The 12,585-nt window shown below is 46.1% G+C and overlaps 1 protein-coding gene across 1 annotated transcript in view; it reads left to right on the top strand.

Annotated features, from left to right (window-relative positions):
• galnt18a (UDP-N-acetyl-alpha-D-galactosamine:polypeptide N-acetylgalactosaminyltransferase 18a) overlaps window positions 1–12,585 on the top strand; it is a 127,027-nt gene that overhangs the window by 59,832 nt on the left and 54,610 nt on the right. Inside the window, exons 2-3 of the mRNA XM_070907360.1 lie at window positions 10,694–10,901; window positions 11,056–11,222. Coding sequence (XP_070763461.1) covers window positions 10,694–10,901; window positions 11,056–11,222 — 375 coding nt within the window. The remainder of the gene's footprint in view (window positions 1–10,693; window positions 10,902–11,055; window positions 11,223–12,585) is intronic.

Here is a 12,585-nt window from a genome sequence, read left to right as displayed (position 1 = left end):
GGTTGCAGATATACCTGGATGGGTGTCACTCATATATATATATATATATATATATATCTTAAAGCTACAATCTATAATTTCCCACACACTGAACAGACAGTGAAGGCGACCCCTCGGCTTCACAGAGCCTTGTGATGAGTTTCAGCTCGTTGTTTAGCTTCAAGTCCACAACGTGGCCCTCATGGTGTTGTTTTTCCACTGCTCAGCAGCGAACAGCAGACAGACACCGTTAGCGACTAGCTGGTGAACATAGTGGAGCGTTTAGCAGCTAAAGAGCCGGATCTTTCCCCTCAGGAGTTGGCGACCAAAAACAGAGCTAAAAGAGAGTGAATGTTGGACTTGCATTCATCAGGTGGACACAAGCACGACTTCGAATGAATAATAATGCTCCTTCATAACTGCTGGATGTGTAAAGTAAAGTTAAGGGGTGAAGTTAGACTGTGTTGCGGCAGTATGAGCCATGAAAAACAACATACGACGTCATGGTTCTATGGGGTTAGTCACGCCATGAGCTGTACAGGAATACCCCCCCCCCTCCAATGGAGTGCAAGACATTGGTGGTGGTGGTGGTGGTGGTGACGGGGAAGATCTGGACTGGAGACTAATTCAACTGAAAGAGTGAACGCCCTCAGTCAGCTGAGGAAGTGAGAAAGGGAAAAAGAGGTGTACAAAGTTCAGGACAGTGACGCCAGAGTCCTGAGTCCTGCCTGTGGTTAGGTTTAACAAACACGACAGAAGCGCTTTGGTTAAGGTTAGGAAAAGGTCGTGGTTAAATGGAAGAAACCTCAGGAAGAGCAACAGAGGAGGGACCCCTCTCCCAGGATGGACAGACATGGAACAGATGCCAACAGAAGTCATAGTATACACAATTATGGTGTCAAAATGTAGATTATAAAACATAAGTGAAAGGGATGGATCTTCAGGGGTCGCCATCTAAGCAGGGTCCGAGCCACACCACTTCCTCTCCACAACTGAGACCTGGGAAGAGGACGGGCCACTCAAACACGGAGGAGGACATCAGCATTCACGCAGAGGGGACAGAAGGGGAGAGGCTGAATCTCCGGGGGGAACGAAGGTCCAGATCAACGACTGGACGAGGCACCGACGGCCAGGAGGGGGAGAGAGGTCCCAGGATGGGCTGGTGGTCCATCACAGAGCAGCCCGAGAGCAAGAGAGGAGAAAGAGGAGAAGGCTAGGGGGGCCGGCATGTACAGCTTGGCAGCTTTGTTCACTGAGACTGAGACCGACCCGCCGGAAGTAAAGTGGCAACAGGTACGAGGCCAGGCGATTGTTCATCAAGTGCCGCTGAAGTTGCCGGGCCAGTGTGGCGAGTGACAACAACACCGGTGCCAACATCACAAGGGCAGGCTAACGTCGCCTCAAATTGAATAGGAGAGAAGAAACACCCAGGGCCGACACCTCGATCCCACCAAAAGTATCAAAAGGAGCCAAAAGGGTCAAAGGCCTCATATAAGTGAATATTGAAGTCACCAATACCTAAGATGCCAACTAGGCTTTCTTTTGCGATCTCTGACTGCCTCAACCGTAGATTGTTGGTGCAGACATGGGCTACAATGTTGCTAAAACTAGCGGTGGTGTGTGCCTGGGTCACCTGCCCCTCCCTGCGTGATGCCAGCACCCCCAGATTAGCCTCTAAGTCGGAAGCTCTGGCCCCAGGAGAAACAGCCAACAGTGGCTGACCGCGAGTCTCACAAGTTGCTTACAGTTTTTCCTCATTTCGCTCACAAAACGTGAAAAGCACGCAGCGAAAGCAGATATTTCCGTCCAAACAGCACAACTTGCGGTCAAATTATTACATCCTTTAAATCAGTCATTACACAATGGACAGTCTTTTCTCCGAAGATGATTATAGCAGAGATAACAAGCCCCGCTGCACAATAACAAAACCTTCCTCATTTAGTTTATTCTTGTGTCGTTGACACGTAAGACCCACAGTAAGCACCTCAACTAGACAAAGTCAGACCATGGGAGAGCTTTTGTGCTGCATTCAACGAATTTCACCCAAACCCAAGAAATACTCAGAAACAAAACGTGTTTTTTTCCATTCTTCTTGGCTCCACCCGCGTACAAACGCCTCTTCCTCGGGCACGTTTGCACATTTCTACCTCAGCCACTAAAGCAGACGGAAATGGATTTCAGAGTAAATGCATTTGAAGCCGCAGGTCCACGTTTGTTTCTCCGCAGTACAAACAGTGGAAAGAAACGTCTGCGTGTATATTATGTAATTGTCTTAAACCTTTTATGTATTCATTAGTCAAAACACTCGTGCTTCAGTGCAGAGCTCCTGCATTTCGGTTAATCCTCCCTAAACCCGTCGCTGCCAGTCTGGAACAGTCCAGGTCTCAGTCTTGGCTGAAACCAGATCTCGGCTCTGACCGCAGCCCTGTGCCGGGGGAGGGGGGGCATGCAGCATATCCGGCTTGCTGACCCAACAGCATGCCAATTCTGCATAAAGTGACTGGAGGACAAGGTGAGACACTTTGTCACCCAGCGGAGCGGCCCGTTCCTAATCCGTTAGGTTATGCGGAGTCTGGGCCTGATGCCGTGTCTGTGTGTGTGTGTGTGTGTGTGTGTGTGTGTGTGTGTGTGTGTGGACAGGGAGCTGTCTCGGTGTCTGAGCCAATAAAAGAGTGTGTCTCTGCGAGCTGATGTGACGGAGCTCAGGGTCGCCTAGTTTACAGATGCCCAGGGATGAATACCTTCTGTCACAACCCCTTTATTCTCTTGTTTTCCTCATCACTCTCTCTGCCTCCCCTCCCTCTCATCACCCTCCCGCTATCTCGCTCCACATCCTGTCACCACTTGCATTTTGTCACTCTCCTAACTCCTCCGATTTTTTCCTCATTCTCTTCCACCTCTCTCGGAGTGGCCATAGAGAGGTAAAGAATGTGTCTGTATGTGCACGAGATACAATTCGCCCCCCCCCCCCCCCCCCCTTTTTGGTTTATTCGTCCGAAATAATGGAATAATTAAATAATAAAATGATTTTGGCAGTGATCAAGGCCAAGTCATTCATCCCAGCCGCCCCTCCACCTGCTGCACTTGTCCCTGACAGCTATGGGTCGGGCTTTACTTCAGCTTGGGGGTGAGTTAACAAGACATGCCGACAGCACTTGCTTTGTTAGTAAAAGGCCATTAATGACAACATCGAGAGCTTGCAGATTATATCGGCGGCAATATGCTAACTTCGAGGATGCTTTAGACTTTATAGTTGGTCAATTGGAAGGCCCTGGAAAATGTCACGGTTCCCGGTGGATGTATGCAAGGTGTTTGGAGCGAGGTATCAGGCATCAGGAAAGAAGACCTCCTTTCTTTCTTTCCACTGCTGGAGGCAGTGTTCCTGTGGAGGGGAAAAAAAAAAACCCTCAGCAGGGCCAGATGCAGGTGCAGGTCTCCCTCCACACTGTCCGTGAGAAACACACGACTAGATCTTAGCAGAGTCTGGTATGTTGTAGATGTTTCTTGAAGAATAAAAGTACAATAAATCGAGCTGGTCCCGGGAGCAACTACTCAACCCATCCCGTTGTGTGCATTTATTTTTATAGCGCAATACGCTGTTGCTATGCGGAACACCTATCTACCAAAACCTGCCCCTGCTTTCTGGCATCAGGGCAACTTCCAGTATCGATGCTGTCTTCCTTTTTCTTACAAAAACAGCCCTTCTTATGTAAGTCTTCTGACCTGTTCGGGCCAGAGTGACCTTTCCCTTTTCAATGTTCGTGTGCTCGACTGTACTTACCTTCTGCACACTAGTGCTTCATATTTTTCTCCTGATTAAACCTAATACACATGTAGGCTAAGCATTGGTTGTACGAATAACACAATTGCACATTTTGTACTTCACTTTTGTTTGTAGACACTATTAGTATTATTGGCCTCATGTTTGATTAGGCAAGCAACAGCTGATGCACTGGTACACCGGTGTCTTAGCTGACATTCCTCAAGGCCTTCATCATGTACAATGTGTGCTCATGATGTCCTTGAGTTTCCCATTCTCACTCACCATTATATTTCAGCTTATTACTGGACTAAAATAAAGGCAAACTCAAGCCCCATGGCATATGCATTAATGGACGCATGGACGGATATTCCTGTAGGGTTATGTGGCCCTAAGAGCAGCCTTCACCAACAGCAACCCAAGAGTTATTGGAAGCTGCTTGGCCAAGGCTTCTACGCACTGACACGCTTGTGCGAAGAGACATCCAACAGTATTTGGGGCGAAATGATGAAGATGACAGACCAGGAGAAATGAGTTATGTAACAGAAGCAACCAGAGAATGGAAAGCTGGCGGGGACTGAGGTTAGGGAGACAGGAAGCGGTTGAACACTGGATCCAGCGACTGGGAGAACCCAGGGATGAAGGGTTCCTCACCGGTGATTTCCCGGACAACGGACCTGCCCAGTTCGGCTTCGTGGCAATCAGCCAGGCAAAACAATATGACGGCGATCTGACGAGCATTAGCTACTGTTAAACCCAGACCGTGCCATAATCCACCCCGCCCCCAGTTATTAATGTACTCGTCGTGGGTTGTTACGTGGGATTGTGATAGGGATTGCAATGTAACAATACAGTAAAATATCAGGAAATGGTGAATGTGCATCCATCCACGTCACTTTGAGCATTGGTGCAGTGATACAGTGCACCCACTGTAGGACTAACCTCTAAAATCAATTGACATAAATTCTTCACCAAAATGAAACTACATTAAACTCACAGGCTAACACAGCCTGCCCACCATGCGTAACGACAATTTGCCAGACACTCGCAGCTTATTTTACCTCTTGAAATGCTTCAAAACTCGCATTGAAATACCGCACGGTGAACTACCCCATTTTTTTCCCCCGGTACCTCCAATCCCCAATTTGAAGGCATTTCCCCGAAATCCCAGTTCATTTCTTACCCTGGTTTACATGAATATCTCAAAATACATTCATGCTTAACAGAAAGACCAGAACTGTCAATTGAAAAGACTCCGAAGAGAGTGCCTGTGTAAAACAGGAACAACCATAAAGGCATTGCAATAAAAATAAAAATAAAACATACTTCAGTAGTGGGACTGCCCATTGGAATCACTCACACTCTCCGAATCAGCAACTAACTATCATGTCATGCAGTGCAAAGATTTTCCTTATGTTTCCATAACTACTCCCCAAATTACAGCAAAACATAATACGCAAAAAGCTAGCTGTCTTTTCCAATATATACTATATATATATATATATATGTGTATAAGATATTCATTGCAGTTTATTTCTGCTAAGTACCATCCCGTTTGTCTAAGCCCCTTCACCACCACTAAAAGCTGCTAACTTAATTGAATCAGGGTACACATTTTGAACATAATCCACGTCAAATAGTAAGCTTGTGTTTTCCTACCAAATCCCATGAAAATGAAAGCATGCCTTTTGCGCCTTAAACATTATCTTCTGTCTGTCTTCCATGAATTTCAAAACCGTAACAGCAGTAGGGATTGTGGGTGCTACCTGTCGGTGCTCTCATCCCTCTGGCCTAGATGATATCCATCACCCGTACAGAGCTTGTGAGAATACTATTGAAATCACTGCGGAGGTCTGGATAATTGTGGTGCCCTACGGGGAGATTTAAAAGGCAGCCGCGTTGTGTGCGAATGTGGTCTTCGCTCGAAGTTCGAGGTTTCGATAGGCTCTAACTTAATTGCTTTTTCCAGCAAATTGGAACCAGTGCAGAAGCGAGGGAAGAGCTGAAGGGTGCTCGGGTAGCGGGGCGTTTTCTGCTGTATGACACGAAGCAGAGCATCTGGTGGCCGCACACTTGCCGAGTGCATCACAATGGGACGCCAACACTCTGTGACACACATTTGTGGCTGTAGGAGAGCCTTGTGTCCCATCTGTGCCAGCATTTGGATCAGATTGTCCTTGGTAGGAACCTGCTGGCAATCAAGGGGCATCAGTGCATATCCCTGTCAACAGAGCCGAAGTCCTCCAAAGCCTTCAGAAGTACCTCCCTCTCCTGATCAGACACGTACTGCAAGAGGTGGTCCTTTAAGCTTCTGGCGGTTGTGGCATACAGTGCCTCTTCAAGGAATGGAAATAGCGGGAAATTCTCCACCCTACTACTAAGATTCCGAACTGAACGTCTCAAGCGGTCCTACTTTTACGACACTGTGTAGCGCCAGTCTGCTGCTTGCTACCGTTAGGATAACTAGATAGCTCATTATGTGGCAATATCTATAAGGAGGGTCATTCCGCCCTCCCTGAACGTTGGTGGTTAGTTTGGCAGATAGATGGATAAATAGTTCTCCAAATGAGCTGCTTCAACACTCCACACAAGGGTCAAAACTCAAACTCAAAGTTCCCAATGGGTTTAAAAATATGGGTGGATTTTTTTCACGGACCAGTCCCCTCGGCCAGTGAGTCAGAAAGTTAATTTCGGACTCGGGCTCCGCGTCATCCAACTGCACAGCTTCACTTGCCGCAGCCCCAGTTATAATCTCGAGGTCGATCTCTTGTTGAACCATCCTTGTACCTCAGTCGGACAATGTGGCTCGCGCCCTGTGAAATCTACAACTTGGGGTTGAGGTTAACTGCATCTCTGCTTCCTCTCCCTCTCCTCTTTACTCATTTTGGTGCCAAGATACAGTCTGAGGATTTTGTATCTCCTGCCCATGGCTTTGTTTTGCCTTTACCAGACACCGAGCTCTGTCGCAGAGTCCTGCTCTTTGTGTCAAGAGATGCGTTGCCTTGCCAGCAGAAGGCCACAGTAGCTGTTCTATCTCCAGCTTTAAGGGTGCACTTTGCCAGGTCACCATCCATCATAGCAGGGATTACAGATGCATCAGTCTGGAAAAACAAAAACATTGATTAGATTTGACTATATGAATAGTAAAATGATGAATGATTTGACTCTTAAAACACCATTAAGCCACATTAATTTCCATTCACTTTCAACTGGGGCCGCTCTCCTACTATTTTCACCATTTTACTGATTTTCTTTTCATGTCAAATTGGAAACATAATACCTGTCAGTCAATCCCTGCTAAAATAATTTGATAAAAAATTTAAATTAATGTTTTGATTTTATTCAGTAAGCCACATTAAGCCCTCATTTTGGGCAAAATTTGGGCTACGGTCCACCTCACTCTCCCTATCTGAACCGGTCTGTGTGCATTATGTGTGTGTGTGTGCGTGTGTGTTTGAGAGTTCTGTGTGTAATCACAGCTGAGCAGACATTGACAGGCAGCCAAGTTCCTTTCCCCAACAAGGGTATCATGGCACAGTGTTTACCGTCACGATGCAGTCCTGGATGCTGCCAGACTAAACAGTGAGTAGCGCTTGTAGGGGTTGACCTCTGACCCCCAAGGCCCTCTGTGTGTGCACTACCAGCTGGGCCGTCAGGGTAGGATAACAGGACATATAAATTGTGAGTAACTGCGACTGCGTTTGTGTGCTGGAGAAAATGAAAGTGCAAGTCATAAAAAAGCGGTTCGTGTGGAGCAGCGAGCAAAAAGTTAATGTTCACACTTCTTCACTTCTTTTCTTAAATATTTAAGACAACTATGTGGGCAGTTAAAGATCAAGAGGTAGGGAATAGGTCAGTTGGTCTGGCATTTTGGAAATCTGAGGTTGAATTGTAAACAGGCCTAAATGTCCACCAGCAAGCAAGAAATATCAAAATATAATAGTCAGGCTTAAAATGAACTTTAACATTCATGCTCCCCAGAGGATGAACCCTTTCCATATTTGACACACGCCATGAACTTTCCTATAGCCCCACCGTAAGGACAAAATGTCAACTTTCTACAAAATGCTTAGGTCATATATCATTTCAGTTGTTCTAGTTTGACGTATATTTGTAGAGCACAGTTGAAATGTAGGAATCGTATAGGAACATTTTGTGAAATTGCACCTATTTTTAATCGCTCATGAGGAAAATGTTTACTGACGTAATAAATCAAGTGAGAAGTAGGGTAATTTCCTCATAGACTTCTATAGAATTGGACTTCTTTTTGCAACCAGTGGACATTAGATAGATCAGCACCTGTAAAGCTCACTAATTAAAACATCGGGTTTGTTTAATCTGTACACAAAGAGAAATGTCAAAACTACAGTTTATGGTATATTATTTTAACACTAATGGGTTTTTTTTCCAGGATTCTTGCAAAAAATGCAAATAACCATATTTTCCAAAATGAATGAGCAACAGCACAACAGAAAAGAGAAATAAGAAAATGTGTTATTAAAGCAGTAATAATACACTACTGGTGTACTGTAGCACACACACTCACATTCTCACCATTGTTCCACTTGATTCCCACCGACTTCTCCTACAGAGGTACGCTATGCCCTCCAGCCGTGCTGGAAAGGGTAGCTGGGTCCTACTAAATGAATAATGAAATGTGTCGGACACAGTGCAGGGCAGGACACAACACGCTCCCCCCCCCCGCCTGTCTGTTTTCCACTCGAACATCAAGAAACCTACACAGGTGCAGTCGCCCTGTGATGCGTCCGTCCTTCTCCCCCCCCCCCCCCCTGAGTAATTTGGCCACACTGAGAAACCTTTCCAGGTACACGGCCGCATTCCTGCTGTCTTCCAGTGCTAACAAGCACAATGCATTAACTAAAAGCACCAGTGAATATAAATGGCTGTTTTTCAACCAACGCTCCTCTTTCTGCCAGGCACCAACTCTAAAAGGCTGCCCAAATGAGGCCACTTAAAACGTCTCAAAACTTTAGGCGCGTCACCGTGCATTTGTGGCCAAGAAAAGTGTATCATTTGCGGTGCTTTTAGGGTGCTTATGAGGCTCTGAGGGGACTTGGAGGGAGGTGGCATTCCACCCACGAGAGCATTAAGCTTGTTATTGCCAAAGGGTGAAGTACTGCTCTTCAAACTAATAAAAAAAAAAACCCATTCAGCTGGGGAAGGAGAGAAGGCACTTCACAGTCCTCCATCAGGCCTGTTTGGAGGGAACAAGAGAGAAAACAAAGGGATGTTTGACAGGCTTGAGTCAGAATCTTAAAGTCAAAGCTGAAATTCATATTTTTTGCTAAGAAACCTACATATTGTATATGTCCCTGGTTTGTTTTGCCTTGTGTTCTCATTTGGTCAAAGAGAAGATACTTTAAAATAAAAATAAAATTAAAGTTAAAGTTAAATTAAAAAATTTTTTTTTATAAAAGTTAGCGGTCGCAGTGGGCGTCGGTGCCAAAGTTAGCAAGCTTGGCCACTTTCTGAGTGGAAGATGGTGGAAGACGTCGGTCTAGCTTGCGAGTGGAATACGAAGTCAACATTGGGGTCGTTCAGATTACGGCGGGGCGAACGCTCATTTTCCAAGTGGAGGTGCAGGAGTGATGATCAATGAACTGAGAACAAAGACGCTGTAAGCAAGCAGAAGTTTGTGGTTTAAGGCGGCAGGTCAGCCTAGATAAGTCATGTATTTACATGTTGGTGACTGTGAAACAACTGTCAAACAGTCAAACATCTGCACTGCAGGTGTTAAGCGTCATGAGTGGCCTCTTGTTGTCGTTTTAATGCTTTGCTTAGAGGTGAATACAGAATTATTGTTTTTGATAAACCACTTTTAATCCTTTAAAAAGGGAAAATCGGACGCCTGTCCGGTTAGTTTCCTGTGGCCACCTCCCAAATGTTGAATGCTGTGAAGGGACACAACTAGCACTATGTGGAAAACGTGGGCTTCAGTCAGCAGGGGCCCACGTCTTCCGAGTAACTCTCAGATGTCTCAGCCACAGTTTCCACGAATATGTCCAAAACAAAAAGTGATAATTTAACAGTCCTTGTCTTTGAGCATTCAGAACCATTGTGAGAGAAAACAAGGATTGCTAATTGACTTTACAAGTCGATCTGGAGTCAAACACTGTAATTGTGAATGTTATTTTTAGGACTCGACCGTACTCTTTCCAGCACCTGCACACCCGGGTCAGGGATTACAGCATGCCTCATACCTCGTGCCTCGTGAATATTTCCTCCTCTCAGTTTTTCTTCCAGTCTTCCACTGACTCGGACAAACAAGTCCTGCTGCTGCTTCGCCCCAAATCTGCCGCCACAGTGAGAGCAGGTGACAGGGAGGCCGCAAAGCGTCACTCTGCATGTTTACGACCAGCTGGAATGAGTGCAGTGCCTCTTGTTGGTCTGTTTGCTATAAATCTTTTTTTGTTGGTTTTTCTCCTAACAGGCCTCAAGCATGTTTTCTACTCTCATTGTTTCCCACCATGCATGGGAGTTGCTGGCTCGGTGTTGCACACGTAGCACAGAACTCTGAGCTACAGTGCTGATTAAAAAAAAGAAAATAAAAAAAAATGTTTCCTTGGGCATGTTTGCGGATTTGTGTCCACCTCTACAGAAATAGATCGGCGTGGCTGCCAGAATGAATTATTTGTAATAACAATGAAAATCCCTGTTAATGCATCACATTTTGTGTCCCATCCTCCCCCCCCCCCCCCCCCCCCGTGCTGCTGAAATTATTCTTTCAGCCCCCAGCAAATGGACTTAGTACTTAGCGTCGGCCACAGTAATGCTTTTCCCTTCCTGCAAGGCTCCGTGAACAGAGCTGAGTTCATTTGTGTGACATCAGGTAGCTGTCACCGTGGCTGGTGGTGGGTCTGGGAGAAAAATAGAACGCAGAAGCATGTTCCCTCACACCGAGTGCATCACCCCTCCCTCTCTCTCTGTCCACAGAGACCCCGCAGAAGGACGGCGAAGACGCCGCGTCGTCCTCAGACGCCGCCTCAGACTCGGCCTCCTCGCTGTTCGACCGCTGGGGTCGCGACCTGGGCCCCGAGAGTCGAAGGGTCGCCCTCAGGAAGTTCCGCTACTATGGCTACAACGGCTACCTTAGCGACCGCATCTCCCTCACCCGGCCGATCCCGGATTTACGACCTGATGGGTCAGTCAGCCGAGCCACGTGTGCACTGTTAATTGATTCACTGATCAGGATGCTGGTATTTGCCTGTTTCCCCTTTAATGGAATGATGTGGTTTGAGTCTTGACTTGTGTTACAGCGGGGAACGAAAGCCTCTGATTCTCTCTGTTTCCCCCAGGTGCAGAAACATGTCATATTCATCCGATCTTCCCCAGCTCAGCGTCATCTTCATCTTCGTCAACGAGGCCCTGTCGGTGCTGCTGCGCTCCGTCCACACAGCCATCCAGAGGACACCATCCCACCTGCTCAAAGAGATCATACTGGTGGACGACCACAGCAGCAGCCGTAAGAATCATACGAGCGTCCTCGCCGCTTCACGTTCATGCTCTCGTGTTGATGCAAGCCGTGTTCAGAGAGGTGGACGGCGCGCCCGCCTTTCCTGAATTTAAAGCTCGGCCTCATTTATACCTCCACCCTTCCTGTAGGCAGCAGTCCACTTGGGGTGGGATTAGAAGGTGTATCCCATTTGGATATCTCTCTTGGCAGCAAGATTTGTGCTTAAAAGCAATCACCTCTTGGCCCTAGATTTTATAGTATTACCAATATTATTCTGCCCATTGATTGATTTTCACTCCGAGTTTGATCTTTTGGGATGTAGTGGTTCTTAGAGGATGAGGAAAAACCAAGCATACTGTACCTACAGGCACGGAGTGAACCCACCGTTCAACAACCTCCAGAGGACGCATGCAGGAGAGGCATAATCCGCCCTCTGTGTTTGACAAGTGTAGTTTGGGGGCCGACTGTTTGCACAAACACACATGAGTGGGACCTACGCTGAGTGGAGAATCTAAGTTAACTGCCTCCGGGCTCCACACCTAACACACAGACTCGAGGGTGGTATCCGTCGTCTTGGCGTGGGCTTTCGAAAATGACAAGTCATGAAACTCCGCCGGTTAAATGTAAGTCCCTGTAGGTTTATTATTGGAATATTAATATGTAATATTTATGTAAAATAATGAAGTAAGTGAACTAGAGCTCCAGTTTTTTAATATTTCTTAACAGTGTGCATACTACTCACACATTTTTTTTTGTAGTACTGCTATCACCTCTGCTGCTTTCATGGCATAGAAATTTGATATAATGTAAAGGAACAAGCAATAGCACCTTTTCGCCTTTAGGGTGGTTGTTATTTTGTATGGGCACGGAAAGGAAATTGATTAAATGAGCCGCCTCCGTTGTTTTGAATGTGCTCCACATTTTTTTTTCTCGTTGCCGCCGGCCTTCTTCTTCTACTATCTGAAACACGGCCAGCACTGATTCAAAGCGGGACCCAGGTTCTGCGTATTCTGGAAGTTATAAAACCCGCTCATAGATATCGAACTACCGGTCAGTTAATTGTGAAATTATTACACTCTGTAGTTTGAAAGTCGATTTAAAAAAACTAAACTACCAATTTTCAAAACGGCAAAGCAAAACAAAGGGCCGGGGGGGGGGTCATTCTAGGGGTCCCAGACAGACAACACTGTAGGAACACCACAAGGCCGCCTACATGGGGAGGAAAACAGCAGATGCATGATATTACATCTGTTATATATATATATATATATATATAACAGATGTAATATCATGCATATATATATATATATATATATATATAAACCACCACTGGGTTACTGTTAAAACGAGACTATGCAACTGTCACTGAACG

The sequence above is a fragment of the Enoplosus armatus genome, chromosome 6 (genome assembly GCF_043641665.1).
Source record: "Enoplosus armatus isolate fEnoArm2 chromosome 6, fEnoArm2.hap1, whole genome shotgun sequence".
Taxonomy (NCBI): domain Eukaryota; kingdom Metazoa; phylum Chordata; class Actinopteri; order Centrarchiformes; family Enoplosidae; genus Enoplosus; species Enoplosus armatus.
This window is presented reverse-complemented; position numbering and strand designations above follow the sequence as displayed.